The sequence below is a fragment of the Sporothrix schenckii genome (assembly GCF_000961545.1).
Source record: "Sporothrix schenckii 1099-18 chromosome Unknown Cont41, whole genome shotgun sequence".
Classification (NCBI taxonomy): Eukaryota; Fungi; Ascomycota; class Sordariomycetes; order Ophiostomatales; family Ophiostomataceae; genus Sporothrix; species Sporothrix schenckii.
The window spans coordinates 1,126,539-1,148,502 of record NW_015971142.1 but is presented as its reverse complement, the minus strand read 5'-3'; the positions used below and the strand labels follow the sequence as shown (position 1 = coordinate 1,148,502).

The window sequence follows — 21,964 nt, the reverse complement described above, 5'->3', positions numbered from 1 at the left end:
GGCATACCGTTCTATGTCCAGTCCCCGTAGGCATCTTGGCAGCCTTGCCACAAACAACTACGGCGCCTTTGGACTCGGCCACGGAACTCCACCGACCGCTCTCCACTGAGAATCCGCTTTTCGTGTCACGGTGAGTCAACGGAAGGCAACAATTGTAGTATTGGATACGGTAATTTGCTACGATTTTAGTTTTCACTTGTACAGTGCAATGGAAAGGTAGTTTTGAGTGTTCCGACCGCTAATGGAGCGTGTCGAATGGGATAATGTTTCATTGAAGAAAGGAAAGTGCAGTAAAGGTGCTGAACTGTCAGTTCGTCATCGGGATATCTAAATCAAACAGAAGAAAGCTAACTAAGAACGAAGTCTTCCACCCGCCGCTTACTGGCCACCGCGCAGACGCAGAACCAGATGGAGAGTCGACTCCTTCTGGATGTTGTAGTCGGACAGCGTACGGCCATCCTCAAGCTGCTTGCCGGCAAAGATCAGGCGCTGCTGGTCAGGCGGGATGCCCTCCTTGTCCTGGATCTTGGACTTCACGTTGTCAATGGTGTCGGACGACTCTACCTCCAGAGTGATCGTCTTGCCCGTCAGGGTCTTGACGAAGATTTGCATGCCACCACGCAGACGCAGCACCAGATGCAGGGTGGACTCCTTCTGGATGTTGTAATCCGAAAGAGTACGGCCATCCTCAAGCTGCTTGCCGGCAAAGATCAGGCGCTGCTGGTCAGGCGGGATGCCCTCCTTGTCCTGAATCTTGCTCTTGACATTGTCGATGGTGTCGCTGCTCTCCACCTCGAGGGTAATCGTCTTGCCTGTCAGGGTCTTGACGAAAATCTGCATACCACCGCGCAGACGCAGCACCAGGTGGAGCGTCGACTCCTTCTGGATGTTGTAGTCGCTCAAGGTGCGACCATCCTCCAGCTGCTTGCCCGCGAAAATCAGACGCTGCTGGTCTGGGGGAATGCCCTCCTTGTCCTGGATCTTGCTCTTGACGTTGTCGATGGTGTCCGAGGACTCGACCTCCAACGTAATCGTCTTGCCAGTGAGGGTCTTGACGAAGATCTGCATACCACCGCGGAGACGGAGGACGAGATGTAGGGTGCTCTCCTTCTGGATATTGTAGTCGCTGAGGGTGCGACCGTCTTCCAGCTGCTTGCCCGCGAAAATCAGGCGCTGTTGGTCTGGGGGAATGCCCTCCTTGTCCTGAATCTTGGACTTGACGTTGTCGATGGTATCCGACGACTCGACCTCAAGGGTGATGGTCTTGCCGGTAAGGGTCTTGACAAAGATCTGCATGGTGACGGATCTGTAGTTCGGTTGTATGTGTCTGGGTGGGTAGTTGATGAGTTGAGGAGGTAAGAAAGACGATCAGAGAGATGGTCGCGCGAGTCGTCGATGAATGGTGAAGAGTTGGATGTGTGAATGGGAAAATAAAAAAGAAGAGAAGGAGGGAAATGAAATGGTGACAAGAGGCGAAACACGAGGTCTTAAATATAGGTTGCGAAACAGGAGGGGAAGGAGCGAGGGACGGAAGAGGGGGCGTGGAAGGGCCGGAGGCGAAGTGAATGGGCAGGCGTTGGAACAAAACGAGGGGGTTGTGGTGGCTGGCTTGGGTGCAATCGGAAGGGAATGGGGCGAGAGCCGCCTGACGCTTTCGCCTGCTTTCTCAGCAGAAATGGCAGGTAAAGAAGGCCAAAGACGGCGGCAACGCCGCGGACGCCGCAAGCAACTAATTACTGTGTAAAGGCAGGCTGGAAAAGAGGGGCGCAGCGCAGCCTGGCCAGACCGTTTCGAGGAAAGACCCACTATTCTCTTTATCAATATGGTGGCTGAGCCAATCATAATGCGTTAAACGAGGCAGCCGACCGATAGAAGGTGCTGGCATGTAGTGGAGCCCGCTTTTGTTCTGGGCCGCCGACGCCCCTGTGAATCACTTTCCTCCCACGGCGACTCTCTCGTCTTCATTGTCGCACCTACCCCAGTATTCCCCTGCAACATATGACGACACGAAGTACCCACTACCAGATGCGCTAGTAAGAATGCGGCAGTCTCTCACTGTGACCCTCTCAGTTACAGGCATTTTGCTGTCCAGCCTTCGCTCTGTCGGGTCTCTCCACTAGATCAATGGCTGTTGGCCAGGCCCAAGCGAAAGGCAGACAGTGAGGCCCACGCCAAAACGCCAATACTCAACACCCAACGGTTCCTAGAATTGACAGGGTTGGCTGGAAACAACGCAAGATAGGCATTACGGAGATGGACACCCAAGAATATTCTGTAGAGGGCCTGGGCGAACTGTCTGCCCTGTCTCGGCCTCGTCAGCCGATTTCGTCTTTTCGCCGGTGAGTCGTCACGCGGACGAGGCCAATCTTGTGCTTCACAGGCAACGAAAAGATTTTCTCGTGTGCTCGGGTCCGGCAGTCACCGCGAATTGAAGGGTGGTATGTCGAGGAATGCGAGGTGAAAATTTGCGGCAGATCATGACATCCTTCCGTTTGCTTTCGTCTCCTCCGGTGAAGCCCATTGAGGAAGGCGTGCTTTTTGGCTGGGAAAGCGACACGTTTGGCCCGGCTTGCTCCGTGGCCATACCAGTTTGGCGTGCGGGCAGTTCCTTGCGCCTCGCTAAGGCCTAAAAGGGACACCTAAGTCCTGTCAGCTGGTTGCTCAATTGGCGTAGGCTGTGCCTTTTACACTTTTGTTAGCACTGCCCGCAGCCTGGACACGGCCTGCGAACAAGCCTGAACCTGGTCCAGTGTTTGACCAGCCACACAACGGTTCGCATCACAACACATTTGCTTCTCATTTTTACCCACGTCGGTCGGCAAGCCCTTGCGCCTCTTCGGAAGTGCTTGCCGACGCAAGTTTGATTTCGAATTTTACTTTTCCTTGCCTCTTTTCTCATCATATCTTCGTCGTCATCTCCGAAGTCGCTTTTGTTTACTTTTCGTTTCCTTCGTTTCTTTTAGGCGCCGGAGGCAACTTCTATTGTGGCTCGGTTGACCAGCGAATGGCTTTCTGCAATTACACAAACAAGACGTATAAACCTGTATTGAGAGACTTGAGTAGCAAGCATCCACTTGTCTCAGACCATTTACCATTCTCATAAACGTCGCGCTGGGCTGGACGTCTCGTAGCGTTCAATTCTTCGTCTTTTTCACGGAAAATGATGCCTACAAAATTTCGCAATTATGCAACACGACAGGGATGGGGGAGAAACGACGTCATAGGGCATTTTCGGACGTAAAACCGCGCAGATTTCTTGACAAGCGGCCGGCCCGTTCGCGTGTCTTACCACGCGTGCCGTGCTCGGCTCTCTGTATCACGAACCTGTGCATGTTTTTTTAAATGAAAGAACAGTTTCACTGTGTGCCAATGATACGTTGATGCTCCATTTTCTTCGGCCCTTTGAATATTTTTGCAGATTAGTGACCAGTACTTGCGATTTGTAAACTCTCAATCTCGCCGTAAGCTTTATAACAGGCGTTTTGCCAAGCCCCCTTGTCAAATTGGATGAGATCATCAATAGTAAACCGCTTTTGTCGAAGGAACGAGCTTGAAGTCAAGATCCGTTTATCTCTTTTGTTTCCACGTTGTCTTTGTAGTACAAGCAGATCAAACCCAGTATAGTATGGAGGCTGGTCCCGCCCAGTTTGCCACTCCCATAGCACGTTCCTGACTATCCTTCTGGGGTTGCAGGGAACATCTATGGAGTCATGGACTGCATGAAAATGGCGTCTACAATGAGGACTAATGCCACTGTTAAAAAGATTTTTCGGGATATGAGAAGTTTACGTAAATTCATAATCGTAATGTCGTAAATACAAGCAAAGAATCTCTCGAAGCCCATCTGTGACTCTCGTCTAACGCTCTATGAGAGAAATGCAAGTCACTTCCTGTATGTTCTTGAGATGGAAAGGAAACACAATCCCGGACCTCGCTCGTCAAAACAAAGTGAAGGAGTCATCCACCACGCCGCCGATCGCGACACTCTCGTACGAAACATGAAAATGACAATGCAGATGTAGTCGCGGAGCTAAGCATTGACACGCAGCAAAAGGAGCACAAGCGTTGAAAAAGCAATCACGTTGTCAGTCACGTCGTTTTTCCACCGCGTTAAAGAGCACGCAAAGAGAAGCAGCAGAGTAGTGAACAAAGGAAAAGGCAAGTAGTATTTAAAAACGAAGATAGTAGGGAAATTTGCAGGAAAGTAAACAGAAATAGATTCAATAAGAGGACGTTATCGTTTCGGGCTCATACATCATTTTGTTGCCTTCAAATCATTGTCATGAAGAACGTCGAGGAAGAAAAAGAGAAAATAAAAGAGAACAAAAAAACACGCTATCAACAAAATAAAAGGTAAAAACAACAAGGTAAAAACAACCATCATTCAGAAATCGATCAAATAAAGGCGTTAAAACGTGGCAAAGCGTTCCGGCGCGAAGACATCCAGATTATTCGTTCCATAATCTGATTCGTTATGTTTTCGTCGAGCACATCACAAGACGGCCAATGCTTTGCGTGGCGGTCAAAGTTGTAGAAAGGGGGAATGTAAAACAGGCTGACAAGAACAAAGAAACCTGCTTGCTAGGTGTCGAATATGTGTGAAAGTTCAACAGGCTCTGTAACATGAAAACGGAAAACGCCATCGCTGAATGATCATGAACAAGCAAATAAAACGACAAAAGAAATCTGATAAGGGAAGAGAAAATAGAAAGTCTTAAAAATGTAATCAAATGTCGAAGACCGGCTTATTGTTATAAGAATGATGTGCGCACACTGGCAACATCAAAAAAACAAATGTGGTATCATAAATCGTCGTAGACATTGGGTTGTCATAGCTGGAAGCAAACACAGTAAAAGCGAAAAGTTGCAAGGTCGTGAGCACAAAATAGGAGACAGACATTGGGGTCCGTTGTTTAGTTGGCCCGGATCACCAGCTTGGACAGGAACTTGTTGGACAAGCAGTCAAAGTCGTGGCGGTCAAACTCGGTCTTCACCTGGCGCTCGCGCAGGTAGGTGTCGTGCTTGATAATGTGTTCGCGCATCTCGGTCATGACATTGCATACGGCGTCGTTGTTGTTGAGGACCTGGCCGTGTTTCTCGGTATCCCAGTCGGTGAACGAGGGCAGCTTTTGGGAGATGGCGTGGAAGAGGCCGACAATGACACCGACAGGTGTCGACTCCATCTCGCCGCAGAACTTTTGCACGGAGTTCTGGTCGGGCACGCGGTAGTGGCAGTCGAACTGCATCTCCTCCCAGACCACCAAAAGGATGGCAGCAAGCATGAAAATGGTGGGCCAATTCTTGAGGCGGTCGCCGCTGTAGACACGCGAGTAGAGGCTCGAGAGCTCCTCCAGGATCTCCTTTTGCAGCTCACGCCACATGTCGGCCATGGCGCACTTGATCTGGAAATTGATCATGACGGGCGCAACAACCTTGCCGAAGAACTTGGAGTCCTCGTCGTCAATCTGACCCTCCATGGGCACCTCGGAACCCTGCTGCTCAACGAGCGTGATATGCATGGTCAGGTTGTAGGCCAGCACCAGCTTGAGCGCCTTGCCAATAACAGGCAGGCCCTCCTTCATGTAGTAGCGGTGAGCCGTCTTGAGGATCTCCGTCACAAATGGCGTGCCCTCAAAGTGATCGTCAACAAAGTTCTCAAAGGTGCCGTCGATGTGGCGGTCGAGGTAGGCCGACAGCTTCTCCACGCTGATGCCCTCCTCACCAACATCGAGCTTATCGGTGCGGATACCAAAGTCAATGGGCTCCTGGTCTGTCAGACACGACTCAACCCAGTCGACCTGGAAGCAGCTCTCGTCGGCGACGTGGACCTCGCGCACCATGATGGGGAGGCAGAAGCCGTAGCCGTGGGTGATCCACATCAGCGACTCCTTCTTGGAGAAACCCTTGACATTGAAAACGGACATGCCGAGGTCCAGGTGGCGCTCGTAGTCGGCTTTCCAGTCCTTCATGAAGAAGCCAACATCCTTGATGTCAATACGCGTGCATGGCACCTGCCAGAGACGAGCATGAGAAGGCTGGCAGCCAGCACACGGCTCGCCCTTGTCGCAGGTCTTCTTGAGGAACTTGCAGCGGAGGCAGGCACGCAGCTTGCGGATCTCACTGGCTTGCTTGCGCTGCTCGGGCAACAAGGGTCCGCGCCGGCGGCCGACCTTTTTCTCGCCGGGGATGATCTTGCCGTCCTTGCCAGTCGAGGAGCGGCGGATGACGGCCTTAGGGCCGGGTTTGGAGATGGGGCTCTTCCGCGGACCATTGGATGAGCGGCGAACAGGCGGTGACGAGGCGGACGACGCAGACGAGATAGAGCCGGCACCTGAGCCGGACGTGGGGGATTGGCGAATGACAGCGGTGGACGTCGGCGACGCAGATGCGGCAGCCGTCTTGATGGGCACGGGCGATACGGCGGCGGCCGGGCTGACGACAATCTCCTGGGAAGCGGATGCGTGGTGCTGGGGGTGAGAGTGGCCGTGGCCGTGGCTGTGGCCGTCGCCATGGACGAAGTTGTGTGGGTTCGAGGAATCGGACTCCTGGGAGAAGGGCGAGAACGGGGCGGTGAACGAGACCTCCTCGTAGCTGCCAAACTCGAGCGAGTTGCCTTCGGACTGGGAAGAGTCGGAGTTCGTGCGGAGGTGCAGGGTCTGGCTCGGGTTGAAGATGGACGACTGCTGTGTGACGGGGTGCTGGAAGGTGTCATAACGGGGGAAGAGATCGACGGTCGACCAGTCGACCTCACCGCTAGAACTACCGAGCGAGTGAACCTCGATACAGGTGCCGGTCGGCGAGTTGCTGCCCATGCTGGCCATGCTGCCGAGGCGTTCTTGGGGCATCACCATCTCAAAGTCTTGCCAGTTGGCCATGCTGAGGGCATTCCATTGCTGCATGGCCTGGGTGGTGGCGGCGGCGGCAGCATTCGCATTGGCGGTGGTGACGGCAGGCATGGCATTGAAAGCAGTGCCGAGCTGCATGCCAGCTTCGAGGCTTGCAGTGGTGGTTGGGGTGGCTGCGAGAAAGTCCATGGGTGTTGGCTGGAAACTAGCGGTGAAGGCATTCGGGTAGGCCATCAGGGCCACGCCTGGATTTTGCACAAATGGTTGCAGACCTTGGGCGGCCCGCTGTTGTTGTTGCCGCTGCTGTTGTTGATGCTGCTGGAACTGACGCTGTTGTTGTTGCTGCTGCTGCCGGAACTGGCGCTGTTGTTGCTGCTGCAGACGGTGATGGTGCTGGAGAAGCTGCTGCTGCTGGAGGTGCTGCTGGATCTGTGCCTGCTCGAGTTGACGTTGGCTCTGTTGCAGGGAGAACTCTGTGAGGGGGTTCATAGAGGTTTGGAAGGGCGACAAGGGCGACAGCAGCTGCTGGAGCGGGCTAGACGATGCGGAGTTGATGTGGCCGGGCGACATGCTCTGGGGCGAGTCTTCGGGGGACGACGACGGCTGCTCGACGGGAGAGTGGCTGCCCACAACAGGGGCCACGGCGGCGGCGTTGGTGTATTCAAAGGGCATGTTCCAGGCGATAGCCTGCGGTTGCTGCTGGTGGCTGCTGGTCGGCGGAGACATGGCTGTCGGCGGGACAGAGACAGGGACAGATGTTGACGGAGACACGGCGGCGGCCGGAGACGTGGTCGGCGACGTTGTGAATGGGTAGAACTGCTCGATAAACGCCTCACCAGCGGCAGCGTTATTGTTATAGTCGAAAGACATGGTTGCGTGAAAAAAGGACAGCCGATGAGATGAAAGTTGTGGATGATATGACGAGAAAGGAAAAGAAGGAAAAAGAGAGGGAAAAAGGACAAGAAGAAAAAAAGTAGGAGAAAAGGGGAAACAGAAAGAGACGAGGGAAAGGGTTTCAGAGAGGATGGGCGACACGAGGTGATTGTATGTGATATTTCGACACCGCTCTTTTGGCGGGCGGATCTCTCTCAACGTGAGATCTGGCTGGGGGAGAGTAATTTTGTGGGCTTGCTCGAAAGACTGTCCACTGAATGTGCAGATAGATGGCCTGAGATTTTGATATGCTCCCTCACGATGGCGATGAGTGGTTCAAGCGAGACACGATGGTCTCAAGAAAGGGATAGGGTTATGACGGTGAGGTTGGTGAGAAAGACAAAAGCAAATAGAAGGGAAGAGTGAAAAAGAGATGCACCTGGGTGCACATAGGGAGGACAGAGAACCAGAGCCGGCCAGTGAGGGAGGTTGGCGGTGACGAGAGTTTGTTGGGCGAGAATGAGAGGGGCGGTTGAGAGGGGCCAGGCCGGGGGAGGATTGAGGTGGGTGGGTGAAGTGGGTGAAGTGGTTAGCGGTAGGGTAGCGGAGCGGGTGAAAGACGAGTGGAGCTTGTGAGGAGGATGGGAGGGGTTCGGGCAAGGCGCAGAGCTCGGAACGGCAGTCTTTTGGTGCAATCGTTTGTGTGCTTTTAGTGGAGATGTGTGTTTTCGTGGGATTGCCGTTTCTCTTTGGCTCTTGTTTCTGAGGATCGCGGGTGTCTTTGTTTTGTTATTTGCGGTTTGTGAAGGCCCCTTTGTGAATAGCCGGCGCCGTGAGATCGGCTGGCAAAAGAGCAGTGATAAGACGGACAAGACAGGCGACCAAACAGGCCCAGACAACCGACCAGGATGAAATGGGAGCCACTGAATGAGATGCCGTCGAAAGAGCGTCCCGAAATGAAGACACGATGCAGGAGGCACAAGAAGCAAGAAAAGAGGGGACAAGAGGAGACGAGAGAAGGCGAAAGAGGATCTCCAGGGCCTGCAAAACAGCCGAGGGCAGCAAGCGATGAGAGGGGAAAGCACGACCGGAGTACCCGTCCACGCAAACAGTATCACGATATACAAGGCAGGAGCGGTGCCACATCTGCACCTTCCTTAATATACGACGTTCAGCAGCACAGCCCCTACAAATGCTCTTTCCGTGTGTTCCAGCAGCGATCGGCTGTCCTACTCGCTCTTTCTTGTCTTGTTGCTTTTCGTCACTCCATTTTCATCCTTGTCCTCGCCATTCGTCGTCGTGTCCTTCCCACAATCCGGGCGTGCCTTCCTCTCTCTTGCAAATGGCGGTGAGCAAACCTGAAAATGGTAGTAGCTAACCAGCCACGGCGCGGGCTCCTGCATGTCCTTGGGTCCGGCCAATCACAGCGGGGATGGGCCCCCTTTCGGGATGCACGCACATGGGGGGACAAACGGCAGGCTCCACTATTTCTCTGTGCATTTTCCTCTCTTGTCTCGCTCGTCTCATTCATTTCTTGCAAGTAGATTTTCCCATTGTCCACAGACACTTTGGCCGTTTTGTTGGCCAGGCCGGGCCTTGCGGTCTCAGATCCCCTAGCAGAATTTTGACGGCAACGGCGTGAGTTGGCCCTGGCGTTAGAGGACGGCCCACCAGGTGAGCCAAGCCCAGAAGGGTTAACCAGCCACGAAAACTGGGGCATCGAGACACAAGAGGCAGGGAACCGGATTGAAGAAACGGCGAAACGACGTGATGATACGACGGCCAGCAAAGAGACCACGAGCAAATTCTCTCAGATAGCCAAGTCCCATAACGGAGAGGGACGCGCCACAACGCGAACTTGTCATCCCATTCAGTGTGGTCGAGAACTGAGTGTCGATAAACTCTGCGTCGTGCATCGGCCTTTGCCCAATGCAGCAATTCAACGCGACAGGGTTTGCTTTGTGCCTTTTGTGCCTTTTGTGCGCGTTTTTCTTTTGTGCGTTTCTGCAACAGCCGAAGGTGGCGTTTAACGGCATTGACCAGGGCAGGCAACGAAGGATAAGACGACAAGGCAACATGAAAGCGAAAACTAGCATGTGCGTCAAATCTGACCTGTAGGGAGTCCCGAGAGACGAAAGAAAGTCGCAGAGATACGGATGTCAGCAGGTATGCGGCTGGTTGGCACTGCCTGGACGTGCTTCTGGCTGTACAGAGTACGTTCGTACGAATGTACATTCTTTGTTTTTCTCCACACTCCATACACTGTTTTGGCGCCATGATCTGCCTTCAACAATCGCCTACAGAGTACCAAGTACACCTTTTTGATGCCCTCATTTTCTTCTTTCCATCAGGGCATTGAACATGGCGGTGACTAAGAAATGCAGAGCCGTTACTTGGCCCTGGACAAGCAGTGGATGAGACACCAAACGGTCGTGGCCAAGACAGTTTTGCACGCCAGACGACGAGCGTATCGCGTACAAGTTGCGGCGACGATTCATGCTGGCATTCGTTGGCCCCGTTTTTACTGTGGCCCGGACGTCTAGCTGTCTAGGTTGTCTCGATGTCTCGTAGTTTGGTTGTCTGCAGGTTTCTGTCGATGCGTGTCTAAACGCATGTCTATGATGTCTTTGCGTCTGTGATGGTTGTCGTGGTCGCATTGATCGGTTACTTCAGCCTTTTTACTTCTCGTGCTTTCCCTTTCTCTCTTTCTTGTCATCTTCCTACATCATCTGCCGTGCGATCTGCTTGGCTCGGCGAGAAACATGATTCACCCCTTGCATCCATGTGAGACCAAGACATGCAGCGACCAGACAGTCAACCAGCAGGCGAACAGAGACGTATCGAGTGCGTTGTCCATGTCAACGCAAAACGACGTGGAAAACAAGGCCAGTTTTGGAGCCTATCGGAGACAAGATACAATTGTACTTACAGTCAAACTTATCAACGACAATGCAAAAGTTGGTCAGCAGGGCACTCTGGGAGGTGCCTACGTTACTTGTCTTATTGAGGGCGTCGTCAGCTGTGCTTCCCCAAGCTTCTGCTGTGCGAGCTGCATGTCCTCCAATTTTCTCCTCCGAGGTGCAATCTTTCGCTCATAACTCTGTCATTATCCGTCTGCCACTTTTCCATTTGTTTCCTTTTGCTTTTTGTAAGAAAACTAAAATTATTATTGCCCAAAGTACGACACGATTACGCATGTCCCAAGTTAGCTCCTACTCGCGTCCGACTTTGCTCTGGATTTCTGTTCACATCATGTCCCCAACTCGCTCCCCCCCGCTCGGCTCGCTCTTTTGTCTATTTTGGTTCGGGTCCGACGTCAAGACGCACTGGCCTGCAGTTGTTTTGTTGGCCCTATTGCGTTGCGGGAAAAGCCTGCCTTTTTTCAGCATGCCGAGTTTGCCCGCTCTTACAAGAGATATTGAAAATGATAGCCTGGGTCCCAAACAAAGTGAGATCGTTGACCAAGCAAGGGCCCCCGTCCATTTTCAGAGAGTGTGCCGTGCCATCCATTGAAACGCGGGGCACAAAGTAAATAGGGAAAAGTGAAAGAGGGAGAGAAGGCAGACCAGGGTTCAGCGTAGCCTTTGCTCTTTCGAGCAAGAGATCTAAATTGAGAGCACAGACATGGTGCGTGTGCCACGTACGAATATGCGTTTATGCACAGGACGAATGGCGTCGTCGATCCTAGTGAGCACAGAGAATGTTCAACTGGACAACGCGCTTGGTGTCTGGCAGATGGATGACCCCAAAATGAAAGACAACTTTGGCACCACGGCTCAGAGAATATGATCGCCACTATTTCGTGCTTTTGTCGTACCTTGAGCACGGCCTTCGCCTCGTCTCGCTATGAAGTATGTCGTACCTGTTCCAGTAAAGTGTTCGTGGGCAGAGGGAGAGCCAGATGAACGTGAGCAATGAAAACCATTCTGTGCTGAGAATAGTTCAGGACAAGCAAGCAGGGGATAAGAAATGTCTTGGCCGGTACCAAACTGTTCCTGGAAAAACACCGCTACCATTGTTGAAGCGAGTAGTATTAAGCATGCAGGGGGCGAGTGGAAGAGAAAAACGATTCGATCCGTTGGCATTGTCCGAAACTATTTGCCTGCCACAAATCACTCGGGCGGATTCCTACTCGGTCGACTTGCTGCTCATCCACCCGCCCTGGTCTTCTGGCAGATACGATTCAAAAGACAGGCCTGCAGACGACTCGCGAGAAGGCCTCACGCTGCAGATTCTTTTGGCAGGATCCACCTCACACAGCGTTTCCATTCCCAGTGCAAATCAGCCTTTCAAGCTGTGTATCGTACGAATATTGGTACTCCGTACGGAGTACGGAGTATGTACACTTTCCATGTCGTACTCCCACGTCGACCGTCATAAATAGTTTCATCCGTGCGGGACTTTGTCAAATCCACTTGCAGCGTTACAACGCGCCGTTCTTGACCGCTGGTTTCGACGGATTGGTCCGTGCCCTTGCGTCAAGGTTTTGCAAGGTCACGTTGCGAGACCAGAGTGTGTACGAAGACGCGAGCGCGTGAATCTCCCACATGGGGTGTCAAGAGGTCGTCGACACGGTGGTGCATATCTCCAGTAGTGTGTGCGTACTTGGCAACAATTTCGACACTCGACACATCTACAGTGCATACGGAGTAGGACGGGGGGGCGGACGGAGACCGGCAGCGGCAGCGGTAGCGGCAGCGGAAACTGGGAGGACAGCGAGGGTAAGAGAGAGCGAGAGAGAAGAGGAGAAGGATCAAGTTGCATGGGTGGCCAATCTATTTTGATGCAAAAGCGGTAGCGCGACGGAATGCATAAACGCTATTGCTTTAGATGCATCCAGGAGAGGCAAACAGATGAAAGATACGAGTTTCCGGAACAGAAAACACTGTAAGACGAATAATGAATAACGCCTCGAATCGACAGAAGGCAGACCAAACAAAAAAAAAAAAAAAAAAACAGAACCGATAGCTGCACAGATCGATGAATAGCAACAGGATACAATGGCGACGAAAGCCGAGATGTGCAGCTCGGATGTAGAAAAAGACGTCCTGCCCGTGACGGCGAAGACATGCCTCGAACGAGAAAAATAACAGCGGTGACGGAAGAAGGAGCCAGAAAGCGACGAACGCGGGCCATAAATAACGCCATCAAGACATCCTTCACTGGAGGAACAGTGACAATCGTCAGAGTCCATCGTAAGAAGTACGCGGATCGGCGCAGGGATTTTAATTTCAATCGAATGAGAGACAAACAGGCGCGGGTTTCCTCCCCCCCCCCCCCCCCCCAACGAGCCAGTCACTGTCTGTTTCGTTATTTAGTTTGCCGCAGTGAAGCCCTTGCCCTCATTGCGACGCACAAATTCAAACGAGCTTCTATATTTACATGCCGGCGAGCATTGTACTGCCTGGTGCAGATAATTGTTCTTTTATCTCGTCGGTCTACCGTGCAGTTGATTTTTCTTTTCTTTTGTCGGCTTCTGGCAGCGGTCAAGAGTCGTATGGCGTGTTTTGTAAACGATGATAATTCTCTAGGTGTAAATAACAATAGACAATTAACGGACTTGTACAACTATACCGGGGCATGAGAGGCCTTTCAAGGCCAGGCCAAAACAAGAAAGAAAGCCCGCCGGGCAGTCCACAAACCAAGCTCCCAAGCTGTTTATCGCTTCTGATCACTCCATATCGCAGTGGATTCTCGGCACCACTGCGCAGCGGAAATACACTTCGTTTGGCTTGGCCTCTCTTTGGACATCAGTTCTAGGTTTGTGCCCCTTTCAATTCTCCACCTGCGTTTCGCCTTCCTCGTTGGACTTCTGCAGGCCGCTGCGGTAGCGCTTCTGCACCGCTCCTGCAGGTCTGCAGGTCTGCTAGGTCGTGATCTCCACAGCCCATAACAGAGCCCCGTAACACTGCTTCTGGCTCCGCGCAGCATCTTCACGGGGGAACGGGGTGAGGCACAAAACAATAAAGCTAAAACGAAAGAGCGGTCTCCACCGGTCGCCTTGTAGAAAATGTAGGCAAGTCTGGGGGCAGTTTTATCATTATATTTTCGATTTATGTATTTATGTTTTCCCCTGCTGCGGCTGCTGCAGGCCAAGCCGGTAATGTCCAATGGTCAACAGGGGCTCAGACGCGTGACGCTTCTCTTTCAGCTGGACGTCACCCTCGTTTGTCCTTCGATCAACCGGAAACCTGGTCTATAACAGACAACAAATCTGAATAAAAAGGTCAGACAACAGGATATGCAAGACCGAAAACATCGCCTACTCGCGGCGAAGCTAATGTGCTACGAAGCCAAGCAAAAGCACTGTATGTATGTCGTACTTGGGGATTGGAAATCGAATACGTTGAGCAGCGGGTGACTGGTCGTTGCCTGAGAAAGAAGGCCTTGAGCTATCTTGACAAATCGAGGGCCCCGTTTATTGAATATAGAATGGAAGCATTGAGACGGCGACGGAAAGATGAGAAGGGACAAAAGATCGAAAAGTCAACAGGTAAAAATAGAGAGAGCCGCTCCCCCTTCTCAGTTAACTATGGGATGGATCCGTATTCATGAGGGGCGTAGGCGCAGACTGCAGCCGATCAGGTTATTTTCTTTTTCCTCTTTTTAAAAGTGTCGGTGTCGGTGTGCAGCTTCACAGAAATGGAAAACAAATGTGCCGCATCGCTATGCCCGGGGTTGGACCCTTTTGGTATGTGTCTCGTTTCTTCCATTGTTCTTCATCTTCATCTTCACCACTTGTGTCGTCTTCAAAGCGTAACATATTCAGAGGCATGCATATATGTGCTGGTGAGACATGCTTTTACTTATTTTTTTCCAGTGAGTGCTTTTGTGTGAGTGGTCTTGTCGTTGATTTGCCTGTCCTCTTTTCTTCCTCTGCTGCTCGTGCATCGAAGGGGAGTGGAGATGGGGATGAGCTGGCAAATGGCCTTGGCCCTATATCGTGCGTTTTTTTCGTAATGCGTCTTGCGTCTTGCCCTCCAAAAAGATGTGTGATGCGTGTGATGAACGTATGTCGTGTTGACAGAGGGGTGCGTGATGAGCCGCATGCTGCAATAGTGACCGTAAAGTGTACTTTCTTTCCTTTCCCACTCGTACCTTGGTCTCGCCATCGTGTCTCGCCGTGACACACAAAGTCTCCCGGTTGTAAAGTGACAAACGCGGCAAGGTTGACAGACGTCACAAGGCAGGGGCATCATAGAAGACGAAAAAGCAATGACAGGCGTGAGACACATCGCTCAGGGATGGATGCCTGGCCACGTCCTTTGCGGATCTGGGGGCCATTGGGCAGCATTCACCGCTTGGTATTGCCAGCACGTCCCTCCGCATGCATGTACGAAGTGCAGTATTGGGGAAAAACAAATGCGAGACACAGCACAGATGCGTTGAAACATCTCCGGCCACCCCAGAAGGCGACTTATCAAGATGAGGCTCTTCGTAAGGCGTTGGCATCAAAAGCCCAGCCACGTTCCAAATCTCCGCGTCTGCAAATGTGCTGTTGTGTCCGGCCTCGTTGCCGTGCGTCATAAGGTCGGTCTCCCGGGTGAAGAGGATCACATTCGTAGATACGACGGGGAACGAAGAAGAAAAATGCACGTTTCCGGGGCATAATTCACCTCTACATGATAAACATCAGAGAGCAGCTGGCAATATATGCCGTACTGCGTAATACTGTGTGCACTCTTCGTTCATTCGCTGGCACATATCACATAATGAGCACTTGCATGACAGGCAGACGCACGTCTGCGCGGCATGGACGGCCAAGATGCACGAAATACAAAAATAAATTCAGTCAGATGGTCATCAGGAATCAAAAACACCAAGACACGAGAAAAAGGCACCGTAGCACATGGAATGAAACAGGATGGGCACAACCATAGAGGAGAGTACTGATCATGCATGTAAATACAACTTTTAAGGTAATGTAAAAGAGTGGCAGCTTTTTCAGATAAGATTGGATCTTTAGTTCCTCTCTGCTTATATTTAGAGCGATTCACATTGATAATTTTTTTTTTTCTAATTGGGTTGAAAAGAAACTAAACAGTCGGGTAAATAAATTTTGTAAACAAAACTCTTCCATTTGTCCTTTTTTTTTTGTAAAAAAAAAAGAGAAGGAAATTAAAAACAACTTACATTGTCGAAATTATAAATTCAAATTAATTATGAAATAAGTAATTAAAAATATTACAAGCCGACCTAACGCAATCCTAGACTGAATGGCAATGAAGACATATGAAAATGGAACAGAATTATTAAGCGCCTGGCCAGGAACACCAAACTGGAAGATTAGGTATTAAAGGAACGGTTTGATAGAGTTTTATACAATAGTGCGACGCAATTGAGAAACCAATTTTGAAGGAGTGACAGAGAGACATGTGCGGTAGAAACGCAAGATGTCCTAGCCCATCTCCACGTCCATTGCATCACCGACGCTTGTTGTGTCGCTGGACTCGGCCAGCAGCGTCTGGAACTGTACGAGTGATGTTGCGGCTGTGGTATCGCCAGGTACATGGATGGCTTCTGCGTGGGCCGCTGGACCGCCGTGGTCAAATGTGTAGTAACCAGCCAGCTCGTACAGTCCATTGCTGGCCGGACCACCTCCGTCCCCAATCCTATCTCCACTCATTACCCGCCGCGGCCGCGGCCGGCTTTGTGTCCGCTGCCGCCGACGCCGTCGACGTGCTGCCATGGCGATCGGGTCAATAGTTAATGATGAGGCTGCGGGCAGGTCGCTTGTGTCGTCGTGGTAGCCCTCGGCCGAACCGGACCGCGACGGACAATGGCCGCGCCGGGACGCTGTCTTGGCGTGGGGCCGTGGTGGTGCAAGTAGGGCATGGTGAATGTAGTGCTGCATCATCATCGCGTGGTCCGTCTCCATGGGCGTGCGGTAGGCCGTCTTGCGGCGTGGCGACGGGGAGTCGATACCGCGTCGAGCGGCGGCAGAATCCGCGACAGAACCCGGAACAACACGCCGCCCTTGGCGACCGCGGCTGCGACTGACACTGCGGCGCAGCCAGCTGCTGCTCTTGCCGTAGCCATTGCCGGAGGCAGCGGCAGCGGCAGAGGTCGCGCCCCACCACTCGTGCGGCGAAGATGGCCGAGAGATGTGATGCATGGATGACGCCACAGACGATGAGCGTGTGTTTGGTCGTGAGGACCGTGAGGACGCCTTGCGGAAGAGTGTAGGGGCGGTCAAAGCGGCAACCGCAGCCGTGGCTCCCACAGACGGCGACCTATATCGACAGCGGCCCCGGAACGTGCCGGAACTACCTGACGGCGTCTGCTGGCGCGGATGTGGATTGTCCCGCATGCGGGGCGGGTGAAACGGACGATGCATCAGCTGCGGTGTCGTCATGGCAAGCGACAGAGGCACATTGTGGCTGTCGTATGCGGGCATTGCTGGCGGGCTGCGGCGCCGACGGCGTCCGCGCTGGTGGTAAAAGGGATAGTGCAGCTCCGGATCGTCAGAGGGTGCGGCCACCACCGGCATGGCCGTGTTGCCGCTCGATCCACTGCTGTCCCAGGTGACAGTCTTCTCGTCCATAGGAAGACTGACGATGGGCTCAGGACTGTGGCAGATCCTTGCACGGGGAAAGAAAGCCATTCAATGGCGAAATCCTGCCCTGGCGGAGAGTCGCTTCGTGTTTCGTATCACACTGAAATAGGTTATGGGTGATTCGGGAACAATGGTAGTTTCTGGAGGTTTGGAGCAACAAACACGCAGGATGCTCTTTTGCTTGTGGTCAGACTTGCGGCTGTTGTCGCTTTTTATGATTGCAAGCATGCCGAGGGCTTGGCTGCCTGGTGCATGTGTAGTTTAAAGTGTTTAAGCAAGTCGCCTTGATCAAGGTGTGCACACCCATTCGTGAACATGGCGTTCCCCTCTCTGATCATGCGTTTGTATGGGATACAAAAGCACACACTAGAGTTAGAAAGCGAGGAAGTGCTTTGTTTGGTAGCTTCCTAAGGACGTAAAGTCTGCCGGTTTAGGAAGTGCCATGTGCGAGCTTGTGTAAATGAGTGCGGCAAGGTGTAACCGTCTCGTTTTTCTTTTGTCTCTCAGCCACGCGACCGCCGTTACTTTGCTCTATTGCCGTCACTAGCTGTTGTTTTCCGGATATCGACTAAAGCGATTCTAAGCAAACAGCAAGGCAGACCCCTTAGAAAGGAATCACAAGAACAAACAGGAGTATAAACAGTGTGGAAATTTAGAAATATACAGTTTTGACGTCGTTGTCATGCAAATGGACAAGTCAGAATTGGAAATAGACTGTGGTGAAGTGAGGGGAAGCCTTGCCGAAAGCCAAGATTTGCCTGGTCGAATGTTGGCGTACTCGTAGGCTGCCGCTATTCTCTCTGCCAACCCTCCTTTGCAATATTTCGGTGCCTTTTTGACCACCGGGGCCATGAGCCGCAGCCATGGATTTGTTCCAAGGCAGACCAGCGACACCATACAGTAAATGGGCCTATGTTGAATCGGAGGACATCGTCCGTGTCTTTGTTCTAATAAACAGTTCTGGTCTAATCAGCCGCATGTTTTGGTTAACGTCGTTTCTGGACGCCATGTCAATTTAATCCACTTTCTGTCAGGCTAACATCGTGCCTTGTGACCGTGACCAACCACTGTGACCAACAAGAGACCAGCGGCGAAACGGTACAAAATGAAGACTGCTGCAGAAGATGTGCCCGAAACACCACCGATGCTCCGACGCGGATCTTATGAGGATATGTGCTCAGTGACGCGGAATCCGATGGTTTTGTGATTATGCCGGGGTCGTTTAATTTGTCGTGCAGCCTTGTCTGTAAGCCGTCGCACGGGCTTCTTGCAAGGGGGTCGGCTGCGAGCAGAACAGAAAGAAGTCGAAATAGAAGATCGCATCCGTACGAAGTATGGCGTTCAGCCTCTGTTCGTAACCGAACCTCGTATCATTTCCCATCCATGTGGGCAATGATATCTGTGTTGCTCAAATACCAAAGGAGCCTTGCTTTGCGCCCGAGGTTGGCTGGCTCAAGTCCCCAACGAGGGGCTGCATGCTATGCACGTGGCTGCAAGATGGAGCAGAATGTTTTCATTTTCGTAATACTCTCTTGTGTCTCTTTCATGGGCCATGGTCATGGTGCTCGTAAACCAGGCGCCGGGCTTTCGTCTCCAAACTCGTTTCTGGCCTCCGGACCACTGAATGTCTAGGCAACCAAGTTCTTCACCGTCCGTGCCATCTCAGCTCTGTCAATGTCCTTGCCGTCCAGCGGGCCACCAGGTGCCACCAGGACCTTGATCACATCGCCGGCCTTCACAGTGGCTCCGCCGCGCTCCTCCTTCAGCTTGGCCAGGACCTCCTTGGCCACCGCCTCAACCTCGGCCGGATCGATCTTGACGCCGCCGCTGTCTGCGTACTCCTCGAGAATCTTGATCTGGTTCTCCTCCTGCTCCGCCAGATCCTCCCGGCCGGCCTGACGGAACTCAGCCACAGCGTCCTGCGACGACTTGGCCGTTTTCCGGAGCAGCGCCACAACCTTGGCATTTGTGTTGACTGGGTTCGCTGTCTTGCTCGCATTGAGTGTCGCGGCCATAATAGACCGGAGCACTGTCAGGCGGTTCTTGTCCTTGGCCTTCATTGCCGTCTTGAGGTCACCTCGGAGCTTGACAAGCAGAGGTGGTGGCGGGGCATCCTCTTCCGACGAGTACGTCCGACGCTGCGCACAGTACCGTGCTGTAGCCGAGGCGACAAGGGGTGTTGCGGCGCTTGGGGAGAGCAAGCGGGAGGGCGCGGTGGCGGTAAGCAGCCTCATGCTGAGTCTGGACGTCATCGTGTATTATGGCTTCGTGGGGCGGTGTGTCGTTGGCGGGAGTGGAGGAGCTTGGGCAGTGGTTTGTGATATGTCGCAGTTCGCTCGCGTATCGTGTGTGTCTAGAAGCAGTCTAGACGCTGCTCATCGTCGTGGGTGGTCGGGTCAGTCTCGTAAGAGTGAGTTGCTGGGAGTGTTGTGTTTTCCCTAAAATTTTTGCTCCAGCTGTGGAAGGCTGTTGAATTGGCCAGTTAGATTGTAGCGTTCACCCTTCCCCAGGCTCCTCAGCCGAAGGGGAGGAACTGGCTGAGCATTAGCGGGCCAAGGTTCGTTGAAGCTGCACCAGGCGCTACTCTGACAGCAAAGTGACAAAGGTTACGAATGTACAGTACTCAACATCGCGCGGCAAGCTCACCAAGATTGTGCGCCAATGTTCGTCGATGTGCATGTCTTTTGGTTTATTGTAAATGCCTTTTTGGGAGGCGGGGTAATAAAACTCTATCATATGTTGTACATGCTCTTGTTTCACCGGGGTGACTCACCCCATTCTTACGGAGTACATATTCTTCCCACCTTGCGCGACGCCTACGTCCACTTCTTGAACATAGATATTCAGAGACCATACCGACATTATGAGCATCAGCTTCCCTAAAACCGAGGAGGCGACAATTCAATTTTGGAAGGCAATCGATGCATTCCAGACACAGCTCCGGCTCACGCAGAATGGTCCACGCTTCACCTTCTATGATGGCCCGCCTTTTGGTAGGTCATGGCCTGGTCGTCTGACCTGCTGCCGCCGCTACTTCTCTTACATGATCCTTGTCTTTGTTTATACACGCTTGCTAACCCTTCTTTTCTGTCGTGCAGCGACCGGTGAGTGGGCGAGTGCAGCCGCCTCCTGTTTCCCTGCTTCTGTTGGATTCTTGAGGCTGACAATCATGCAGGGCTTCCGCACTATGGCCATCTTCTCACGTCCACGATCAAAGACATCATTCCTCGATACTGGTCCATGAAAGGCTATCACGTCGTCCGCCGCTTTGGGTGGGACACGCACGGCCTGCCCGTGGAGCACGAGGTCGACAAGAAGCTGCACGTCTCAGGCCGCGAAGCGGTTCTCAAGATGGGCATCGAGCAGTATAACGCCGAGTGTCGAGCCATCGTCATGACGTATGCGGAGGAATGGCAGCAGGTTATCGAGCGCCTGGGGCGCTGGATCGACTTTGAGGACGACTACAAGTCCATGGACGTGACCTTTATGGAGTCCTGCTGGTGGGTTTTCCAGCAGCTGCATGCCAAAGGCGATGTGTATCGCGCCTATCAGATCATGCCCTTCTCGACAGCGCTCGGCACGCCGCTGAGCCATATGGAGGAGAGGCAGAACGAGAAGACCACCGTGGATCCCGCCATCGTGGTGTCCTTTCCGCTTCTCGAGGGGCATGGGCACGAAAACACATCGCTGCTCGTCTACACAACAACCCCGTGGACCTTGCCGTCGAACCTGCTTATTGCGGTTAAGCCGACCTTTGAATACATCAAGATCTTGGACGAAAAATCAGGGCGCTTTTACATGCTCCTGGAAGGATGCCTGTCGACACTCTACAAGGATCCTAAGAAGGCCAAGTATAAAGTTGTCCACAAAATTATGGGAAGTGACATGGTTGGATGGCGATACAAACCCCTCTTCGAATATTTCACGAGCACGTTCGCCGACTGTTTTCAAGTGATCGGTGCAGAGTTCGTCGAAGCGGGTGAAGGTGTCGGACTCGTCCACATGGCCCCCGCGTTCGGCCAGGAGGACTACGATGCCGCCATTGCTGCTGGTTTCATTTCGAACGATCGGCTGCCGCCATGTCCGGTGGACGACGAAGGGCGTTTTACGCATGAGGTGGCCGACTATGAGGGGCAACATGTGAAGGCCGCAGACAAGGCTATTATCAAAGATTTACGACCGACCGGGCGCCTCGTAGTCGAGACGCAGGTAATGCATGTGGACATGTTCTGCCCTAGATCTCAAACCCAACTTATTCGCAAGGCCGTCTCAGCTTGGTTTATCAAAGTAACCAATTCGACTCCGACCATGCTCGGCAACCTCGAGGGCACAACGTGGGTGCCAGAAGCCGTGAAGGACAAGCGGTTTGTGAACTGGGTGACGAACGCGCACGACTGGAACGTCTCCCGCAATCGCTACTGGGGCACGCCGATTCCGCTGTGGGTCAGCGACGACTACGAGGAAGTGGTGTGCGTCGGGAGTCGAGAGGAGCTGAGACGCCTTAGCGGATATAACGGGCCGCTCGATGACATTCATAGGGATAAGGTGGATCATATTACGATCCCATCACAGAAGGGGAAAGGTGTTTTGCATAGGATTGATGAGATTTTTGATTGCTGGTATGTTCTCTTCGCCAACGCTCTTTTACAAGTACGCGGCTGACCTTGGCCCCCTTTAGGTTCGAGTCCGG

The 21,964-nt window shown here is 52.6% G+C and overlaps 5 protein-coding genes across 5 annotated transcripts; 1 reads left to right on the top strand and 4 right to left on the bottom strand.

The window, feature by feature from the left end:
- Positions 1–378: 378 nt before the first annotated feature.
- SPSK_07816 (ubiquitin C) lies at positions 379–1,296 on the bottom strand (the record flags this gene model as incomplete). The annotated part of the gene is made up of 1 exon (XM_016734471.1): positions 379–1,296. One exon carries the CDS (start codon positions 1,294–1,296, stop codon positions 379–381), a length of 918 nt encoding a protein of 305 aa, XP_016590683.1.
- Positions 1,297–4,913: 3,617 nt separating this feature from the next.
- Positions 4,914–7,715, bottom strand: SPSK_07011 (c6 zinc finger domain containing protein; the record flags this gene model as incomplete). Its single annotated transcript, XM_016733681.1, has 1 exon — positions 4,914–7,715. One exon carries the CDS (start codon positions 7,713–7,715, stop codon positions 4,914–4,916), a length of 2,802 nt encoding a protein of 933 aa, XP_016590682.1.
- Positions 7,716–16,116: 8,401 nt separating this feature from the next.
- Positions 16,117–17,322, bottom strand: SPSK_07637 (uncharacterized protein; the record flags this gene model as incomplete). The annotated part of the gene is made up of 1 exon (XM_016734296.1): positions 16,117–17,322. One exon carries the CDS (start codon positions 17,320–17,322, stop codon positions 16,117–16,119), a length of 1,206 nt encoding a protein of 401 aa, XP_016590681.1.
- Positions 17,323–18,902: 1,580 nt separating this feature from the next.
- On the bottom strand, positions 18,903–19,526 carry SPSK_07998 (uncharacterized protein; the record flags this gene model as incomplete). The annotated part of the gene is made up of 1 exon (XM_016734650.1): positions 18,903–19,526. The coding sequence occupies one exon, from the start codon at positions 19,524–19,526 to the stop codon at positions 18,903–18,905; it is 624 nt and encodes a 207-aa protein (XP_016590680.1).
- A 611-nt stretch (positions 19,527–20,137) lies between these two features.
- SPSK_07302 (uncharacterized protein) lies at positions 20,138–21,936 on the top strand (the record flags this gene model as incomplete). The annotated part of the gene is made up of 2 exons (XM_016733966.1): positions 20,138–20,378; positions 20,450–21,936. 2 exons carry the CDS (start codon positions 20,138–20,140, stop codon positions 21,934–21,936), a joined length of 1,728 nt encoding a protein of 575 aa, XP_016590679.1.
- Positions 21,937–21,964: the final 28 nt, after the last annotated feature.